The following is a 22,593-nucleotide window of genomic DNA, read 5'->3' as shown; positions in this document are numbered from 1 at the left end:
CTTCGTTTAAGCCTCACATGCAGTGTTTGACCACACTCAATTACTTTGTTTAAGACTGTGGTCCGGTTGCCAATATTACAAACGGTGCTGCGACTTATTCTCCTGCGAACAGCAAACAATATGGATCTACGGTATTCTACACTTGTCGGGATGGCTATGAAATAAAGGGCACTTCGTCCCGGGTGTGTGACGCTAGTGGATCATGGAGTGGTACCCAGCCTTCATGCGCAATACTTAGTATGTCGACACATGTTGAACTTTATATGTCAAATGTTTAAAACATATTATCTCATGATTGCTATTGAGCGTAGCGTTTAATTTTGAATATCACACTTTAATATAGAAATGGTATGGATGTGATTATATTTAATTTGAACTGCCTATGGTTGTTCGTAGACAAATGACTTTATTCTGCCAATATTTCACTATCGTGAGATGGCGATGAAACGGAAAAACGAACAACGTGATCTTGTTACACATTGAAAATATTGTGATTGTGCTCATATCATGCTTCTGATGTATTAGGTTAAGCGAAGTGACCATCATTGGTTATGGATTAGATAAGTATTAATGACCATTTGCTGTGGATAGGCGTTTTTGGTTTTGCACATGCCCACTTAACGAAATAATAAACAAATGCAACTTTCACTTGTCGATGTGTCTTTTATTTTATTAGTTATTTGTAAATCGTGATCAGTGAAGATTTCTAATAAATAAATTCAATATATGCTGAAAGGTTGCGACGAGGCTCCAGACATTCCCAATGGCTACTCGTGGCTTCCCTCTGGCAGCCAGGTGGGCGACTATGCTATGTACGCGTGCAACAGTGGCTACGGACTTGTTGGCGACCCTTCCGTCATCTGCGAACCATCGGGGTTTTGGGGATCGGCACCAGAATGCAGGCTTGGTATGCATATGTAATCGTATTCAGACAATGCAATTATTTAAGTTGATTACAATATATAACTATATTCAATAATTATATTCATCTACATTACACAAGATAAGAATGGCATTAGAGCAATACGAACCATTTGTTGTATGTCCGCTTTAGCAGGAATCTTATTTAATATAGGATTTTTGCTGTATTGCTGTATTGTCGACACATGAAATTAAATACATGTTTTCGTTCAATTATAATCAAATCATATTTGCAAAACAATGTTCTTTTAAACTGTTACAAGAAACTCTACGTGGATTAATATGGAAATTACATATGTAAATAAAGTGTCAACAAATAATTCCGTTCACCTACTAGATTGCGGCAATCCACCGATTGTTGAAAACGGTGTAGTGACCGTCCCGGACGGAACGCTGGTTGAGAAGAATGCAACGTACTCGTGCAACAACGGTTACGAGGTCATTGGTAAAGCTACAATCGACTGCACGAACTCTGGAGTATGGGCAGAGAGTCCGAGATGCAATCTCAGTAAGAGCATGCCGATAATTGTCTTATCAATTTAATATCGAGTAAAATGTTGGTACAGATACGTCTAAGGGACGATTACAATTGTATACTCTAGTTCCTATTCGAACACATGGTGTGTGTGTTTTATTAATAAAAAAGCATGTTTCAAATAATTAATTAAACAAACTTAACATGGAAAAATATCAACCATTAATCGCAATTATTTACAAGTTTAACTGCGTTTAACCTTTATACACTATTCTTGCCATTGTGTTCTAAACAAAATTCATATGTGTAATAGTGTATCCATACACTTCAACACAACACATATAGACACTAATTTCAAATGTAGGTCGAGTTATATCTCTATTACAATGATTTCTAATGTACGAGGTTTATATAAACCAGTAAGAGACCAGTTAACAACGTTGGGTATGAATTTCATTCATGATGACTGGTTTTTTGCTAACAAGAGACTTTATTTAAACAAAAAAATACCGTTAAAGCGGAAAGTGTCGTCCCTGATTAGCCTGTGCGGACTGCACAGTCTAATCTGTGACGACACTTTACGCACATGTATTAAACCCCCTTTTCACAGAGCAAGGCCCTTTTCTATGTTAACCGCGTAAAGCGCGTGATTATAAAAAACAGATGCTGCTTCTGTCGTTTATGAAAATGTTTTGGCGTGGTTTAAATGCAGAACCAGATAACATTAGAACAGTACATTTCAAACTCCCAGTGCTTTCTTCTCGTCACTATACTTTAATTGTATGATTGATTTTTTAAACATGAAATTTTCTTACAATTGGCTCTACCCAATTACCAGTCTTCTGAAGGGAAGACATACAAATATACACATACAACAGTGCTGATAGCTGCCTTTCTTTGTTTTCACCAATTATGTATTATTGATAAGCAAATTTGTAAAGTTAAAGTTAACTTTGTTAACGTACACTTAAGTTAATATGTAATATTTTATGGTCATTTCTTGAAATCATCAAGAAGAGTGTGTTCAATTATCTGCACGTTTCCAGTTCAAATTGTCTACAATACCCTATGTGCGGTAACTGCGCAGTGCAAAACTAAGGGCGCAACCTGTCGAGACGACACGAATGGTCAAGATAGATGTATTTGCGCGTTAATTGGACAATACTATGACTCCAGCCTAGATAAATGCCTAAGCAGTACGAGTAAAATTTTCATTTAATTTCTCTCAATACGTGACGTTTTTTTACTGTTACAAATGTTTGTATATTCAAAATAAACATAAGCAATTTCTTCAAATAAATACTTATGCTTTACTTTTTGTAGTTTTAACATTATAAGTTTATCGAAATCCCGGAACTAAGAACCACTCATATACGATCGATCGTCCTGTATATTCATTCGTTTTTTCAGTATGTGGACCACTATCCAATCCCACTAACGGAAATGTCACGAACCCTTCAGTTCTCGCCGAAGGACACAAAGCCACCTACACGTGTGTAAAAGGCTACGCCCTAAATGGACCTGGAACACGCACCTGCCTATCGACGGGCCAATGGGACTCCACAGCACCTTTGTGTATTACAGGTTTTAACAATTGTTTACCTACATTACACTTTGTAAAGTTCGGTACAGGCATCTATATTCATTCTTAAATGCAAGTAATTATTTAGTGTGCAAATTCTTAAATTAAACAAACTGTCTTTATAAGTGACATCTCATATTGCTGTATAAAATGGTTTCCATTATCTCATTTATCGTCGTTTGTGTTCAATATCCCGCGATTCTTCAAAATTTGAGAGGTCATTTTAATTGTTGATATATTTTGTGTCTCATCAATATTTACTACGAAGACAATCACTGTGCGATTTAACCAATATAACTTTGCGAGGCTGTCGACTGTCTCTTATAAAAGAACCGATTATCGATGTGCAAGTACACGCTTGGTAACCGCGCCCTACATTTCCAATTATTTTGTTTACATCATTTTAATAAAATACCGTTTGTAAATGTATAACACATCAAGGATGCCCCGCCCCATCGGTACCATCCCACGGGTCTGTGAATGCAAGCGACGGTCTGGCCGCAGGGGACATCATTCGGTATTCGTGTGACGAAGGATACGCCTTATTGGGTGTACAAGAACGCATTTGTGGCTGGGATTCGAAGTGGAGTGGAAGCGTGCCGTCATGCGTTATTGGTAGGAATAATTGGCGCATTAATTAGCTTATACAATTTCGTTTCATAAATGAAGTTCACAATAATACTGTTTTGCCGACTTGAACTAAGCATTTCACGTGTTCATGAATTTCATCAGTTTACAAAAATTATTAAATACGTTTACTAAGCGGCTTGCTTTGTAAACTACAGAATGCCCACTTCTTGACAACATTCTCAATGGGTACGTGGACATGTCGCTAGGCAACTGGGTGGGTTCCAAGGCGACCTACATCTGTACGAACAACCACGCACTTGTTGGAATATCAACGAGAACCTGCGAGAGTACAGGCGTGTGGAGTGGCGTGGTCCCTGAATGTGTATTTGGTAGGTATCGCACGTTTACATTCATTATTATATCTGACAATTAGTGATAGCGCACATGTTAACGCATATATTGCTTCCTATATTTATAATCAATTCCTTTACAAGCACCTATCGCAAAAGTTCTTTGCGATCAGATCAATAATTAAACGGATATTGTAATAGTGCACGTTTTTTGTTTATTTGTAGCAATACTTCCTGACGTGATTTTGGTGTTTGGGACATTGTTTATTGTGTTGGTGCTGGTGGACATATTCGTCATAAGCGTATGTCTGTACTACAGATACCGCAATAGCAAGGTGGGCGAAATATTTTGATTTTTTGTGTGGGAGTGTGGGGGGGGGGTATTACGCAATAACAATATGTTTAAATATACGTGTCTTTGTGTATGTATTAGCCTTATATAGGTTAATTTATTACCTATTTGAATTAAATACAAGCGTGTTCTCTCATGAAAGTTTGTCTGGAGTAAGACAAATAACTTACCATTGCCAGCATGACCTTAAACGATTTCTATTTTATTGAATGAATGTAGCCAAAGCCAACCCCAGTAAAACCGACGAAAGAACCGAAGAAAAATATGCCGCACGTGTTCGATGATTATGAAGACCCGAAACTACTTACACCGGTTCCATTTAAGATGGGCCACTCGTTGCAACGCACTAATGTGTCTGAACCTCCAAATCCGGTTTGTCCATGCATAATCGATTTTTGATGATATAATCAAATTGTTTTTATATCATTATTATGATTTGTAAAATACATACCAGCAGCAGCAACAACAGCTTTAATATGACTCTTTATCACACCCAACATACGGTTTTGTCGTTTTAGGTGAACGAAAACAAAGATACTCCTATTCGTACCGCAGTTCCAACCAACAGAATTCTTCTCCCTGTCACAGACGCAAAGCAAACAAATGGAAACAAGAATGTCGCAAATGAATGGAATAGATTGTTCAAGGGACTTAAGAACAAGAATTTTAATCCTAGCGATTTATCACGCCGTGAAGTTGCGCCAATGCCTTCCAACGTACGCCTGCCCCCTCTGCACAAAATGTTGACCAAGGTCGGTACAGAGTCGAAGAAAATGCTGTTTGACGATTCTGGACACGAACAATCGGTAAATAATTTATTGGTATTTTTAAAGTGTATTTGCTTCGTGAACGTATGCATCTCAATGGATTGTTTTCATATCCAGTTAATAATAAGTATCTCATTCAGATATGTGTATTACATTGTCTGAAAACCGCCTTACAAATGCGTAATGCTAGACTGGCAAAGAATACATGGGTAAGTATGCTATGCGGGTATTCCATGAGTTTACAATTTTTAAGTTTCGAATCTACATCGGACTCTTAACGTGGTTGATAAACTTTCATTAAAAATCGATGTGTATATTGGGCATCGCTTAAAGCAAATGTATTCGTCGTTGAAGATTAATTTGCTTATACCTTATAACATACCTGTTTTACAATTTGAAAATTATATCAGTTCAGCTTTTTACAAGCCAAGTAAAGAACGTTTATAATACGTGTTGTGTCTGGTCTTGCTTTGTTTTGTTTGTTTAATGTTGCAGGAAAAATATAAATATTACAATATAGTTAAATTTTTAACATTTACATTCATAAAATTAACACACCTATGGGTGCGTCATTAAATCAATGTGTATACAGCTCAGCGGCGGCACATTGTCTATGAAGCAACACCAGTTGTTGTCGTTACTAAGTTGCTTATCGTCCGTCTTATCTGGAATATTGCAGGGCAACGAGGGAAGAGACGGCGGTTATCAAACAGCAAATAGCGATGAAAACCACACACATTCTTTTGAGTCCTCCGATGACGAATTCGGTGACCCTAGCTGCCCAACTCCGTCTAACCAAGGAGATGATGATCCCTCTCCCACCGAGAAGCGCAGGAATGTGTTTGATGCTGCCGCGGATACGTTCCGTGGACGAGCTTCCATGCCGCACGTAATGGACTCGCCGCATGTCGAGAAAGAAAGGGCGGCGTTCAAGCCTGAGACGAGGAGGCAACTGAGAAGCACCGTGGAGACGTACAACCCTCCCAATATGTTCCAATAGTCAAATTCGAGTTCAATAACTTTAGAGTTTGACATTTAATCAGAATGGCGGGACTAGGCGCTGAGATAGGACAATCTGTTTTACTATTGCAGTGCTATGTACTTTGTGTTGTTTTTATGAGTATTTGGCGTATATGACAGTTTTATTGCGTTATTTCAACACATCATTTCATTGTGTTTGGAAATCATAGTTGACTTGTCGATGGGTTTGCTAGAGTCGCATATAATCGCAAAGTTTTCGTTTACATATGCAAAATTCAAACTGTAAATATATTTGAAAAGTTTCTATCAAAGAACATCCTAATTGTAGTTGGACATAAAGTGTGTGTTTTTAAAACACTTAACGAGTAAGTTTGTGTTCGACCAGCCGTCTCACAGATGGTTTGCGTGTGGCGATGATATTAATAGCGTTGTTGTGTATCGTGTTATTTCTTAAAATTTGATCCAGCATATTAAACATATTACAAGATATGTCCATTTCCAGAAAGGAAATTCATTTTCTGCGTTGAATAAGTTCAAGTTCATGGAAATCGCAGCACAATTGATGAAATTATGTCTGTTCAAAGCGATGTACCCTGTTTTAGGGTCATTTTGAGTTGAATACATGTACATATTTGATAGTGATTTTTTTCCAGACAAGTTGATTGATCGATATAATTTGATTATTTTTCATTCCAAATGATGTTTATACTAATATGCATAGCGCAATGTATATAGACATTCGTTTTGGTTATTCGTTACAACAACAAAAATAATATTTAAGAAATAATTTACATTCTTTAACAAACATAAACAATTGTAATGACAAAATGTTAAACAATAAGACACATATATTGACCTTATTGAATATTTATATGACTATAAATACATTTTAATGTACCTTTTGTGAACCAGTTCCGGATAATCAGCAGTTCCGATTAATTTGTATTTAGTTTTCCATTATGCCCCAATAAAAACAAAATGATAAGTGTCTAAGGTATACATTAGGTGAATGAATAAATTAACCAAGTTTTAGCAAGAAAGCTTTTGTATAATGCGTACAGGGGGGATAAATGCAGCAAAAAGGTAACCGGTAATGATTGTACGAGTTATGTTTTGAAATATGCATAATGGATATCGAAAGTTTTATTATTTTCAAATAAACTTTTTGCCGTATATAAACTGTATTTCAATACACACATTAAGGAAAGTAAATATACATAACGTATGTATATTTACTTTCCTTAATGTGTGTATTGAAATACAGTTTTTGTTTACATGAGTGTTGCTAGTTAATATTAAGTTGCGGTACGTAAAACAAAGCAAACTATCTCATAAAAATTGACGGATTAGGACGCGTTGCATTACGGCTTAGGCAGACCATAACACGAGTCCTATTGGAATCGCTCTTACGGTAATGATCGTTTTTTATTCATTCGGGGCATTAGACTATGTTTTAGTCAATTGAAGAATTAAATTCGAACATCCTTACCTAATAAAATGGCCCAAACAGGTGTGCAGTCGTAACACACAGGGTAGGGTCTAGACCATGTACAGTTCATACACTTAGTTGTTTAACGGTTAACACTAAGTGTATAGGTTACAAACTTAAGGAAAACAATACGTTAACTGGCTTCGGAAAACATATGTTCAACAAACGAGTACTGCCTATATATTAACTGGATGACCTTTCATCCGTACTGAATTTACATTAAAATGATTTCAATTTAGGACTGTTTTATACAACGGTGCCAATAAAGCAACTTAAATTCTTTTTAGGTCGGCTATATCAGGTTGGCATAGATCTAATAAAGCACTATGCACTACGACTACTATTGCGGAGGTGCGATCGTGTTATACCGATAGCACAAAACTATGCATTGTCGCTTCAAAATAATGCATCTTTAATAGATTGTAACGTCAATAGTCAATCTTTGTTTGGTTCGTTGAAAAGTCACACGGCAATCTAGATTTTTAATTACTAGTTATTGTTTATTAATGCATTTAATCAATCGATATAGTTTGCATGCTAGAGCACCGCATTATCTTTAAAATCGTTTATCTAAAAAACATGTTTAAATCATTGTTTTTCGTTTTATTTTTAGTGAAAATGGAGGACACTCAAGGTATAGTTTATTTATGTTTTATTAGTTATTTAAAGGAACAAAAAACATTGGTATCGATTTCATTTTTTTTAAATTTCCATTGCTATGTACTTGCCTCTAAAGCAAAATCATATCGTTTACTTTTATATTTTTAAATCAAAATCAGCAGGATTTGTTTATATTTATTTATCATTTACCTTGTATTTAAAATGATTAAGCAAATATTGAAATCCTCGCGGCTATTCACTTTAAAGAAAGTTGGCTGATACTGTTAAGTACGTGTATAACAATATTTTTCACAACAACAAATAACTAACCCTTGTCAACGAATGTATAAGTATATTTCATGTGTTACGCTGTTTCCTCGCTTATAAGAATGACCTTCGTGTAAGTTGTAGGAGTGGCTTTGGATTTATCGTTTATTATGCGTAGGTCTGAAACCATGAATCAGTAGTTTTTAGTTGTTCGCTTGCGAACAACTGTCAGTTCCAAAAAATTCTAGCCAGTTCGCTGTTAACTACGCTTAGCCGGACATCCGCGCGAGACAGAGATGTACAATTTATATCAGAGGTTTGAGCTCTGCATCTATATTCATTCACAAATGGAAACATTATGTGAATATAGTGTTAAATGGAATATTTTTAAACGGGGCGTATATAGAAAAGAATCAATAAACAATGTTTGTATTATACGTGTCGCGGAAGAGATTGTTTATGAATGATTAATGTAGTCCACTATCTGCTGCGTCTTAATGACAAAGTATTTTTGCTCAGCACAGGTCATTCATAACCGAGGCTATTAATAGATGCGGCTTCTGATAAACAAGGCAGAGTCCAATTGCACGGGTGATGGCAACGCAATAGTATAAGGTTACGCTTGTTTATATTCACAGTTCTCAATTTATAAAACGTTGAACATGAGTTCAACAATAACTGAAGGAATACGATAAATATTCGGGACTTTTGCCGAACGTCGATGTCAGAGCTGGCTCGACATTTGCCTCAGCTCGATATTCGGGACTAGTGCCAAATGTCGATATACGAGCTGGCTCGACATTCGCCCTAGCTCGATATTCGGGACTAGTGCCGAATGTCGATGTCAGGGCTGGCTCGACATTCGCCCTAGCTCGATATTCGAGACTAGTGCCAAAAGTCGATGTCAGAGCTTGCTCGACATTCGTCCCAGCTCGATATTCACGACTAGTGCCAAATGTCGATGTCAGAGATGGCTCGACATTCGACCCAGCCCGATATTCAAATGTCTAATGTCGATTGTCGATGCCAGTGTCAACTTCACGCACCCTCCTTTTAGCGATCGCACGAATGCTTTTGTAGTTGTTCCATGTACGCTATGTGTGTTTATAACATGTTGGTACATTTCATTGGGGATTATTTTGAAAGATTGACACTTTGGGAGCGTTAATTAAATTTGTTGAAATATCACCGTCGAAACTTTATTTTCTGAGGGTACTTGCATTTGGGCGATTTTTATATGTTCGCTTGTGGACAACTAAGGTTAGTGCAACGCGTTGCAAGTCGGTCTGCTCTTAACTACGCTCAGCTGGATAACCGCCGCATCTGCCGCATTCGCGCGAGAAAGAGTTGTATAATTACATTTTATGCAAGAGGTTTGATTTCTTCATCTATACTCACTTACAAATGGAAACATTATGTGAATATCATGTTAAATAGTATATTTTTCAACGGAGCGTATATAGAAAAGAATCAACAAATAATGTTTGCATTATACGTGTCGCGAAATAGATTGTTTATTGAATGATTAAAATAGTCCACTATCTGCTGCGTCTTAATGACGTAGTACTTTTGGTCAGCAAAGTTCATTCATAATCTGTGGCTATCTGAGGCTATTAATAGATGCGGGAAAATAAAACTACAATCGTGATACATCGGCTATCTCCGGACTCCTCCGGAAGAACATGAGTTAAATAATAACTACAGGGATTCGATAGACAACAACAAAATTGCTTCATAATTGCTTATACTGAATATAAAAAACAATTAAATATAACAAGAATTATCTTGTAGAAAGGTAGTTGGCGTAAATGCTGACTTTGAAATAAAGTTTGAAATTTACGTTTCTAAATAATTAAATTGAAAACAAAAGATAAACAATCGTGTGTTTTTCACTTGTTAGTCGCATACTTACCGCCACATGAAATGTGTGTAATAATAGTCAAACCAGACATTTGTATAAGTAGTTAAAAAGTCCACTATGGGAGTGAACACCATAATGTGTCCTCAAATGGCTTATTATGAGTTTATTTCTTCATCACAAAAATATCTCGTTTGTTTATATTTGATAAACATTCAGTTTTCTTATATCCGCGTCATGCGAAAATGGGTCTTATGATCTTTCGGCCAGCGTAGCTCGACTTTCAATGAGGTTTGCTTGAGAATTTTTATACATCGCTGGTAATACGACTTCATGTATTATTATAATTATGTGGTGATACATTCTGTTTTTATTCACAGCAAGCGACGGGTACGCTCACGTAGTGAGTTACGATAGTAAACAGCACACTTTACATTCAACCTGCATTGGCACACAGAAAGAAAGTGTCAACTAGGTGCTACGTTTCCTTTGCTTACTTCAGTTAGAGGTCAAGTCTTTACATAATTCCAATCATAAAGCCCCGGCTTCTGGATATGTAACGTTTCATTGGTTGGTAATAAATATAAGTTTACAAAAAGGCTTCATAGAAGTTTTTGCGACTAATACGTCTCGCGGAAGTGTATATTTTTACATGATAAAAGTCGTAGTCGCATGGTATTTGTGTTTAGCGTGAATTTTCGTCACGTGGTACTTTTTCGCGGGTGTTTTAGCCTGGTTTTTTTCGTCACGTGATCATAAGATGTTCTCGGCAAAAAATAGTTCATCAAAATGATAGCATGAAATTATATAGTTGGTACAATCGATTTTATTTCAAGACGGTAGTTTTATCAAAATGATTTTTGAATTATAATTTATTAAGTTTATTGAGTTTTAAATAATTAAAATAGTTGTTTATTGGCTGCTCAATGATACAGTGTTAACACCCCACGCTTGATCGCGCACCGACTGTCAAAACATTCGATTTCGTTGAGCAGAGCAGCCAGCACCTCAAGTAAGTTTTTGATTGTTGCTGAAGAACGCAAAAAGTTTAACTATTTTGTTTTTTCACTGGCTATTCGCATATTTACCGCATGAAAATGTGTTTTCATTTTCAAACCACTCATTAGTGTATGGAGATATAAAGTATACTACGGGAATGCACATCATATCACATGCCTTATTATGAGTGTATTTCTTCACTATCAAAATATATCGTATGTTGATATTTGATTTTCACGCAGTTTTCTTTCGACACATTTAAATCACACTTTCATAGCCGCTTCATGCGAAAATGGGTCTTATGCGTTTCGGCCAGCGTATCTTAAGCCCAACCATTTGCGCAGTCTGGTCAGAGGCGATGCTGTTCGCTATTAAATCAATCAATGTGTTATGGTCTCATTATTTATCTCCTGATCAGACTGAGAGATACGCTGGCTGAGTGCAAATACAAACATTGTTTATTGATTCATCTATATGATGAGCGCATATGGAATAAGACACATTTTCGCATGACGAGGGTCATTAAAAATCTCATTGCGAATTGTCACATTTTAGCACAACACTTTTCGGTATAAAATTGAATTCAAAATAGCAAACCTGTAAATTAGGGCAGCCTATCCAGGCGGTCAGAAACGATTTCCAGACGTGTTGATAGAGTACGGCAAACAGTTGTGGTTGGATAATTAAACGATTTTCCTCTTATCGTGACACTAATTTTTTTCAGTAATGAACGAGTACTGACCCTGAAATTCTGCGAGATGGATTTTGACGCGTAATTGTAACTGGGCAACAATATGTGTCGTTTGAAAAGACAGAGTGTAGTCCGGAATTCCTTACACTGAACAGTGCTTCATCCTTTGCGCTGAGCACAGACACAGTGATGTGGCCAAAGTTCAGATGTTTTATCTCAAATCATCCAATGAAGTATTCGAATAGTTCATGCGTGTCTGCTGGCGTTATGTTAACTTCATTTAAGGTGAAAAGCTGGGTAAAACATCTACTCCGAAAAACGCATTAGTGCTCTATACCCATGTTTAGGTCAGAGTTGTTGACGCCGTGTGAACTGATAGGGTAACAAGTAATGCATACAAAACAAAGTACGGGTCAACAGGGCTGTCATTATGACTACCTAATTCGCGAGTTAAAAGTATTGCTCGCAGATTTATTTTCTATTTATTTGCATCAACTATCTTATTGTATATTTTGAATTTGTTAATGGTGTCAAAAATCAAAAGTTTAGTACAGGTAATTTCCATCATGAAGTTATATTCTTAGTGAGATAGGTATTCGAAATTCCAACAATATTCATTTAATATGATGGTAATTGCAAATTGCCTTTATATTCATGCGTTATTGCTTAATTAGTATAATACGAATATTAATAAAACAGTTTGTGTTACATTTATATTTGAAAGAGAGCATTCAATTTACTAGATTCATACGTTTTTTACGTAAATCATAAAAAGAGCGATACATTCATTGTGTTCCTTCATTTTAAGCAGTTACCCCCTTCTCTCTGTCGACCCTGAAAATCGATTATTTCGGTGATATATTATTTTTTTCAATGCGACAACATGAAGCAACTGCCGATTCAAACTACACCATTTTCTTGTAGAAATGTTTCATACTTGCCCTCATCTTTTCTTACCATGAGACTATATGACTAAGACGCCACAAAGGTTAATCAGCCTTGTTAAGTAGCGATATGCCCTTGTCTCGGCATATTTTTGCCATCACATTACATAAGCGTTATTTTGAATAAGTTATACTATGTCATTGTCAAATTAGAAAAAAGGAGTTATGATACCAAATTCATTACGTTCAGGCGGCTTGATGACGTTGCCGAATTAGTATACAAAATTCCTTACATCCAGGCGGATTTATGACATTGCCGGACTATGAAAGTGCGTGGACAGATATCGCCTCCAGTAATACCTCTGCCAGCAGCTACAAGGAGTTCGATCATAAACTTGGCGAGGTTCCAATCCTTGTAGACGTACAGGTGAAGGCAATCGATGGGCCGAACAAGGGATATATCTTCCAAGCATCAGGTGGGTGATCTGCACTCTCGTTAGATGTATATCATACAGATCACAAACGTGAGCATAAACCTGTAATTTACTAACCCTATATTTTATCACATTTTTAAAATGTTTTATTTCCTGTTTTGACGATAGTGTACCTTCCCTTCAAAGTGAATATTATCGGTCTACCCGTGAGGTTCGAAGTGTCGACCGGATTCAAATTACTTATGCTTTGCGTTGACCGTTGAAAGGCGGTTACCCCAGCTTATTTTTTTAAATGTTTTATATCGTGTTTAAACTTGACTAAAGGAAAGACTAGCGGTTATTAATAATAATCACTTTCTTGAGTTTAAGTATCCCACTATATGATAAGCGCTGTGGTTAAACGGGGCTTAGTGCATATGCGTAAAGTGTTGTCCCAGATTAGCTGTGTAGTCCGCACGTGCTAATGACGGACTAAACTTTCAGCTTTAACTGTATTTTTTGTTTAAAGGAAGTGTCTTCGTAGCAAAAATACAATTTAGGCGGAAAGTGTCGCGTCGTCCCTAATAATCATGTGGTCTTCAAAATCTAAAATGGGACACTTTATGCACATGCATTTCGCCCTATTTTTCTTTTTCTCTGAGCGTATCTAAATTGCATTGTGGTAATCTGTTTCTATTGCAACAAATATTATACAGGACACCAGCAGCGCGATGATGACCAGTCGGAGGAGTATGGCGGCGTCATCTACATTTACTCTGAGACATCTGTGCGTGTCAGTGCGCCCCTACAGAGTAACCAATATCTGGGAAGAACAATTTACACGGGTACATTCTTTTATATTTGACCCGCTCTGGGAAAGTTGTACTTAATGCATGTGCGTAAAACGTCGTCCCAGATTAGCCTGAACACTCCGCACTGGCTAATCAGGGACGAAACGTTCCGCTATTATTTGAAGTTTATAAGGAAGAAGTTTCTTAAAAAAATCTATTTGATGCGGAAAATGTCGTCACTTGTTAGCCTGTGCAGACTGATCAGGCTAATTTTGGACGACACTTAACGCACTTGTATTACGTCTAGTTATTCAAGAACAGCCTCATTTGAAGTTATAAACACATTTAAACAACAATCCATTCAGTTTAAATTGTTTATTCTTATACCTTTATTTTTAGAGAGCACAATAACACGGTAATTCTTGGTACATTTTGGTCAATATATCCGTACAAAAGAACACAGATACCGGAACGCAATCTTTTCAAGGAACTATCGTTAATGGTATACACTTATTGTATGTGTTCAGATGTTACGTAAACACGGCCGACGACTTTGAGAAATAGCTTAATCCTACGCGGTGATACATGTACTTATACTGGGTTGGCGATAATTCACAGACAGTTGATCTAAACGCATCGGACTTCAGATATTATTTGATCCTCGGTCTGGGAAAACAGGGCTTAGTACATGTGCGTATAGTGTCTTCCAAGTTTGGCCTGTGCATTCCGAATGGAAAAGTGAATTTTTACACACAAAAAAGACTTTATTCAAACGAAACAACTTGGCACATGTGGACCCCAATGAGCCTGAGCAGACTACACAGACTCACCTGGGACGAAAGTTCACTCACGTGCCTAAATCATAATTTAAGCACAAATTCGACTGAACCGGGCTGATTAAACATTTTACAGGAGCGTCTCCATACTGGGTTGGGCCTAATACTCAAGACAGTTGGAGTGCCCAGGTACGAGTGCGATGTTGGCGGCAGTCGTCACTCCCCAAACCAGACTTCTCGAAGACTGGGACTACCATAAAATCTACGACTGGATTGGGTTTGTTTGAACTTAACAGGTTGGACTTAAAAGGTTGCGTGATTGTTCAAATGCTTACTTTCTATTTACAAACGAGAACAGTTATATAAAGGTCGATACTCCAGATTGCTTTTCCAATTCACGTTTAACACGTATCATATTATGTAAGCTATAATGTTGGTTTCTTGTGCTTTTTTCAAGAAAAAAAAGTGATATAAACAATACTTGACCGTGATTAATGCTGTAGCAAATTATCAAAGATTATTATCTTTAACAGCGAAAAAGTTTTTATCTTATCTAAAGGCATTATACCCGACTGACCGATTAATGACCTAGCAGAGTTTATAACAAAGTAGTCCATAACAAGGTCCTCATTAAGCGGGGTCTATTTTAGAATTGCCATATAAATATCCTCAGTGAGCGGCGTATATTAGAAAGTCGTCATTACAATGTCTTCATTTAGCGGAAACGATTACAACATTGTCATTACAATGTCTTCATTTAGCGGAAACGATTACAACATTGTCATTACAATGGATCAATTGGCGGGGTCGATTGCAACATTGTCATTAAAATGTTCTCATTTCGCGGGGTCGATTACAACATTGTCATTACAATGTCCTCATTTAGCGGGGTCGATTACAACATTGTCATTAAGATGTCCTCATTTCGCGGGTTCGATTACAACATTGTCATTACAATGTCCTCATTTAGCGGGGTCGATTACAACATTGTCATTACATTTTCCTCATTTCGCGGGGTCGATAACAACATTATCATTACATTGTTCTCATTTAGCGGGATCGATTACTACATGTCATTACAATCTCCTCATTTAGCGGGGTCGGTTACAACATTGTCGTTACAGTGTCCTCATTTAGCGGGATCGATAACTACATGTCATTACAATCTCCTCATTTAGCGGGGTCGGTTACAACATTGTCATTACAATGTCCTCATTTAGCGGGATCGATTGCAACATTGTCATTACAATGTCCTCATTTAGCGGGATCGATTACAACATTGTCATTACAATAGCCTTAGTTAGCGGGGTCGATTACAACATTGTCGTTACGGTGTCCTCATTTAGCGGGATCGATTACAACATTGTCATTAGATTGTCCTCATTTAGCGGGGTCGATTACAACATTGTCATAACAGTGTCCTCATTTAGCGGGGTCGATTAAAACTATATATATGTCATTATTACGATTCCTTCATTAAGAGGCGTCTTACACTCTGATGAACCCCAATCTCTATATCTGAGATCGCGTTCAAATGCGCCATCTTATGTCCTTAAGTCATGCATTGAGTATCTTCCATGACAAAGAAGTTAGCATTGCGCTGATAAAATATGGCTTAAAGCATGTGCGTAAAGAATCGTTCCAGATTAGCCTGCTTAGTCCACACAGGCTTATCAAGGGAAGACACTTTCCGCATATACTGGATTTTTGTTTAAAAGAGACTTCATTTAGACAAAAACTTCCACGTAAGCGTCAAGTGTCGTCCCTGATATGCCAGTGAGGACTGTAGAGGCTTATCCAGGAAGATAATTTCCGCACATGCATTAAGCCCCGTTCTCCTAGCATGAGGCTCATGTTAATCATTATAGCATCATTAGGTGGCGTGTTATACAAAGTTGAACAGCACAATTTCTGTTTCAGCGGCTGATTCGTATCAGAAGATAAGCCATGGTATTAACGGTACACCTAATCTCGTGGTCTCACGCATACAGTTTGATCTAGCCGGAACCACTGTATATGCCGACTCAGTAGGTAGGTTGTCGGCAACTGATTGATAAGTCACATTGAATTTCTAGACTTTCAACATATTTTGTGCAACATATGTAAATATATGCATAGTGTATTGAGTTAATACAAATATATATTCTATTTTACATATAGTTGATTCTAAATAGTTTCTTAGAAATTATGTAAATCGAACAAGTCAAACAAGGGTAAGAAAAGTTGATCTCGCGGTGATCCTGTAAGAAACACTTGTTTTCAAATACTTTACTTTATTCATTCCTTGAGCATGTCAAGTGTAATTTAAATGGACATAGTATACTGCAGTATAATTGTAAACAGCACTTCAATTGAGTCTTTTGTATCCTCACTTGTTGTTTGCATGGCTATACATGTATCTTGATATGATGCATAAATGACGTAAAACTGGAAATAGCTGTTAAAAACAGTGGCAAATAATAGTGTAGAACAGGACGAGTACCGATGAAAGCTTGTTCCTGTTAATCTAATTTTAACTGTTTTATGTATTTTGAAGTAATAAAGCTCGACTGAATTTTCAGAAATTTAATTGTTTTCCATTGGCATTACAAACTGAAAATAAAAACGCTAATGAGTCTTGAGGTTTACAATTTTGTTAAATCTCTTTTTATTTTGTATGTGTATCATTATTTCAGGGTCAGCTGGTGTCATACATTTCCAACGGTTACGTTGTTTTTGGGTACGATTCCTCAAATATCCAGGTTTGGGCGCCGTCAGACATCCATGGACGTAAGTGGAGTATTGATTGGCGTATTACAACTTCAACGATTTAGGCGAAATTAGAGTATTGATTGGCGTATTACAACTTGAACGATTTAGGCGAAATTAGAGTATTGAGTGGCTTATTACAGCTTCAGCGCATGGCGCAATTAGAGTATCAAGTGGCGTATTTCTACTTCAGCGCTATGGCACAATAAGAGTATCTAGTGGCGTTTGACAACTCCAGATTCATGGCGCAATTAGAGTATTCAGTTAAGTATTACAACTTAAGCGCTATGGCGCAACTAGAGTATTGAGTTAAATATTGCAACTTTAGAGCCATGGTACAAAAAGAGTTATTGCATCTTCAGTGCTAAAGAGCAAGTAAAGAATCGAGTTGATTACCACAATTTCAGCGCTCTTGCAAATAAGAGTATAGAATGAAGTATTAGAAACTCAGCGCTAAAGCGCAATAAGCGTATTGAGTGGAGTATGAACATTTCAGTGCTATGACGAAACAAGCGTATTGAGTATCGTATTACAACATCTGTGCTATGGAGGAATTAAAGTATTGAGTGGCTTATTACCAATTCAGCGCTATGGAGCAATTTAAATATAGAATGGAGTTAACAGCATTGTGTTTAGTATAACCACTTCAGTACCATGGGTCAATTATAGTACATGTACTGAGTAAAGTAAACCCACTTCAGCGCTATGGCGAAATAAGCGTTTTGAGTGTAGTAAATCAACTTCAGCGCCATGGCGCAATTTGTGTATTGAGTATCGAATAAATAACAATTTCAGCACTCTGACGCAATGAGAGCATTGAGTGGAGTAATACTAATTTAGCGCTGTGTCACAATCTAATTATTGAATTGAGTGTAACCACTTGTAAACAGCATTGTGTTGAGTATTACCACTTCAGTACCATGGAGCTATTAGAGTATTGAGTGGAGTTTTACCACTTCAGTGCTTTTGCGAAATGGGCGTTTTGAGTGGAGTAAGTTAACTTCAGCGCTATGGTGCAATTAAAATATTGAGTACCGTATTACAACATAAGCGCTTTGACGCAATAAGAGTGTTGCGTTATGTATTACCAATTCAGCGCTATGGCGCAATAAAAAATATTGAGTTGAGTATCACAACTTCAGCGCTTTGGCGCAATTAAAATATTGCGTTGCGTATCACAAGTTCGATACTATGGCGCAATTAAAATATTGAGTTGAGTATCACAACTTCAACGCTATGACACAATCAAAATATTTAGTTGAGTATGGAGCAAGAAGAACATTGTGTTGGGTATTACAACTCCAGCGCTATGGTGCAATTAGAGTATTGAAATGAGTAATGTAACTTTAGCGTTATGGCGCAATTAGAGTATTGAGTTTAGTTGAACAACTTCAGCGTCATTGCCCAATAAGAGAATTACAACTTCAGAGCTAAATAGTTATTATAGTATCGAGTTGAGTACTTCAACTTCAGCGCCGTGGCAAAAACGAGTATGAAGTGAAGTATTAGAACTATTTAGTCGAGTAACACCACTTAAGTGCTATGGCGAAATAGACAGATAGATTTATTTCAGTATATAAAATACATATGGCATGGTACACAACATAATTAATTCTTCATATCTTGAAATACAAATGCAAATATCACAGATCAGATAAAAGACTAGGGCTTAAAAGCAATTTGAAAGCCATTATTTGGTAAAAAAATTTACATAATTGTTGCTTCTTTTATATCATTTGGTTAAAAAGTATAATTGTTGCATCAAATATTAAATACTATCAAAATGTACCAGGGCATGTACTCATATACCCAGGGTAGCACCAACAAGGGAATGGGAATTTACGTATTTCCATTGTCGTCTGTATATACGCTGTAAGCGTATTTAGTATCGTATTACAACTTCAGTGCTATGAAGCAATCAATACAAGTATTAAGCGGAGTATCACCACTTCAGTGCTAAGGCGAAATTAGCATACTGAGGGATTTAAAACAACTTCAGCGCTATGGTGCAAGTAGAGAATCGACTATTGTTTTACAACTTCAGCGGTATTGCGCAATTAGTGCATTGAGATGAGTATAACAGATTCAGCGCTATGATATTATTTAAGTATTTTCTTGAGTGTTACCACTTCTAACAGCATTATGTTGAGTATTACCACTGCAGTGCTATGAGAGTAATTAGAGTATTGAGTTGAGTATTACCAATTTAGCGCTATGGCCGCGTAGAGTATTGAGTGTAGTATTACCAATTAAGCGCAGTGGCTCAATAAAAATATTGAGTTGAGTAATAGAACTTCAGCGCCATGTTACAATTGCATTATTGAGTTGAGTGTAACCACTTGTAAACAGCAGTGTGTTCAGTATAACCACTCCAGCGCTATGACGTAATGCGAGTACTAATTTGAGTATTACCAGTTCAGCACTATGGCACAATACGAGTATTGAGTGTAGTATTACCAATAAATCGCTGTGGCGCAATCACAATGTTCCGTTGAGTATAACTATGGAACGCCTCGTCTTTCTCCTGTGGACTATTGATATTCCGGTTGTTTCATTGAAATGTTGTGGGTTTAAATCATATGATATGTATATAATAGTATGATGTGTGCTTGCCATAGTATGCTGTGTGTTTGTGTTGGCACACTGTGTGTTTGTGATGATATGCTGTGTATTTGCCATAGTCTGCTGTGGGTTTATCATAGTATGCTGTGTGTTGTCATGGTATGATGTGTGTTTGTGATGGTACGCAGGGGACAAACGAGGCGTTCCATATATAACCACTTGAGCGCTATGGCCCATGTAAAGTATTGAGTGGAGTATCACAACTTCAGCGCTATGGCCCAAGTAGAGCTTTGAGTGAAGTATCACAAATTCAGTGCTATGACACAATTTAAGTATTGCGTTGAGTGTAACCACATGTAAACAGCATTGTGTTCAGTATAACCACTCCAGCGCTATGGCGCAATTAGAATATTGAGATGAGTGCAACCACTTTAGCGCAATAGCGCAATACTCACATTAAGTTGAATATCACAACTTCAGCGCTAAAGCGCAATTAGATTATTGCGTGGCGTATTGCAACTTCAGCGCTGCTGGATCTTTTCATATCTTCAGAACTTGTTTTTATGGGGGACGGCTACGGGATTGTTGGTAATGCAACAGTGGCTGACTTGCAGCTCTATGCATGGAGTAATCAGACTCTTCCCTACACCACTAGCGGTACTTTGGAACTAAGTTCCACCCAGAACGGAAGTGAAAAAATACTCGACTTTAAACCGGCCGGGAACGAAAACCAGGTCTTCACTCGCTCTTGGGTAAGGTGTTTAGTTTAAATCTTTTTTAAAGCAATCAACAGACTGATGCTTATTGAATCGCGCTTGAGTCCGTTTCCTGGGTACACTCATTTTTCTTGTTGTCTTTAAGAGAGGTCGAAAGAACTCTCCCACAGTGGGGATCAAACCCATTACCGCCCGGTCGCTAGTCGTTCGCCATATCCTCTTCGAAACGGCTACATTGGTGCTTAGTTTCTTGCTATTTCATTGGTAATAAATGGTATCTTTCCGCGTATAGAAAATAATTGGTTAAGATATGCTCAGCGAATTTTTTTATTAATGGTCACATTTTTTTTAATATCCATTCACTGAGGACATTCATTTTACATTCACATACAAAAGCGTTTCGAAAATCAATTAAATTATATGATTAACAGTCTAGTTCAGTCTAGTTTTTGTATAATTTTCGTATGTGAATAGAATGTAACACTATAAGCTAAAATTGTTACGCAGATTTGACCGTCACCACGCGCTGTAACCCAGGGTGTTTAATGTAGCTGCGCTTCGGCCCACTAACCATGATATTATCCCTATCACATCGTATAGAGTCAGTAAGAAGCTGTGTACTTAATGATAACGGGATAATCCTTTAAAGAATGTTTAAATCTTCAAAGTACGATATTTAAATAAAAATATCCATTAGTATCAGCATGTCTAGTCTTTATGATATGAATTATGCCTTTGCATTAATCTAAACATTATTTTCCGGTCAATATATACCGTGTGTAACATATTGCAACATATTAGTATGAGATGCGGTCTGGGAAAACATTGTTAGTTTAAACCTATTTATTTCATCTCGATTGCATCGAAAGCCTCAGGCTTATTGAAACGCTATCGAGTCCGTTTCATGGGCCTAGAACCAGTACTTGGTGTCTTTGGGGGAGATCTAAAGAACGCTCCCACAGTGGGGATCGAACCCATGACCTCCCGATCGCTAGGCGAACACTATATCCATTACACCACGGCGACCAAAATATTGTTAAAGCCATGTACGTAAAGTGTCGTCCCAGATCCGGCTTATCATGGACACTTTCCGCCTAAACTGGTTTTCCGTATAGAATATGCCTCTTTTAAACGATAAACATAAAACGAAAAGTGTCGTCCCTCATAAGCCTGTGCGGATTTCACAAGATAAAATGGTGCGACAATTAACGCGCATGTATTATGCTCAGTTTTCGAAGAACGCGTCTCATATATTCAAGATTCAATCATCGATTAGCCCCAGCAGCGGCTATAGGTTCCCCGGTACGGGGGCATTGTCCTACGAGACAACTGCCTACGACAAGCCGTGCACATATGGCGGTATGGTGTACGCCTACACCACTCAGGCGGCTCGCTTCTGGCAGCCGGGCAACGCTAATGGCGCCATGGTCTGCATTGCCAGCTGTCTGGGAACTGCAATCAACAATCAGGCGTTAAACGAGGGCATCGCAGTACTGCATTCATGGGAACTGGGTACGTTGGTGGCTCTTGGTTGATGAATTATTATCGGTATCATTGCATATGTTTCGAAAGATTAAACTGCATGATGAAACTAATAACTTAACATTTCATAGCGGGTGTGGTAAGTTCGGCTCGATTGGTCATTGTCGGCTCGGGTACTACTTACATGTACTCCGGGTACTCTTAAGTATACTTAAATGTACATCGGGTACGGTAAACATAATGAAACGTATCTGGAAATGCTTACGCTAAATTGGTCATTGTTGGCTTTTTTTCCAAATAATTATGGTGATGCATATGT

General features: G+C 37.4%; 1 protein-coding gene across 1 annotated transcript in view; it reads left to right on the top strand.

The window, feature by feature from the left end:
• LOC127850565 (uncharacterized) overlaps positions 1–22,593 on the top strand; it is a 112,268-nt gene that overhangs the window by 76,830 nt on the left and 12,845 nt on the right. Inside the window, exons 66-84 of the mRNA XM_052383724.1 lie at positions 55–237; positions 737–907; positions 1,259–1,429; positions 2,443–2,592; positions 2,807–2,980; positions 3,420–3,593; positions 3,764–3,937; positions 4,124–4,233; positions 4,470–4,622; positions 4,769–5,056; positions 5,697–6,016; positions 10,593–10,615; positions 13,086–13,262; positions 13,916–14,011; positions 14,903–15,043; positions 16,687–16,793; positions 17,442–17,535; positions 20,629–20,828; positions 22,052–22,304. Coding sequence (XP_052239684.1) covers positions 55–237; positions 737–907; positions 1,259–1,429; positions 2,443–2,592; positions 2,807–2,980; positions 3,420–3,593; positions 3,764–3,937; positions 4,124–4,233; positions 4,470–4,622; positions 4,769–5,056; positions 5,697–6,016; positions 10,593–10,615; positions 13,086–13,262; positions 13,916–14,011; positions 14,903–15,043; positions 16,687–16,793; positions 17,442–17,535; positions 20,629–20,828; positions 22,052–22,304 — 3,159 coding nt within the window. The remainder of the gene's footprint in view (positions 1–54; positions 238–736; positions 908–1,258; positions 1,430–2,442; positions 2,593–2,806; positions 2,981–3,419; positions 3,594–3,763; positions 3,938–4,123; positions 4,234–4,469; positions 4,623–4,768; positions 5,057–5,696; positions 6,017–10,592; positions 10,616–13,085; positions 13,263–13,915; positions 14,012–14,902; positions 15,044–16,686; positions 16,794–17,441; positions 17,536–20,628; positions 20,829–22,051; positions 22,305–22,593) is intronic.

This window comes from Dreissena polymorpha, chromosome 1, assembly GCF_020536995.1.
Source record: "Dreissena polymorpha isolate Duluth1 chromosome 1, UMN_Dpol_1.0, whole genome shotgun sequence".
Lineage (NCBI taxonomy): Eukaryota > Metazoa > Mollusca > Bivalvia > Myida > Dreissenidae > Dreissena > Dreissena polymorpha.
This window is presented reverse-complemented; position numbering and strand designations above follow the sequence as displayed.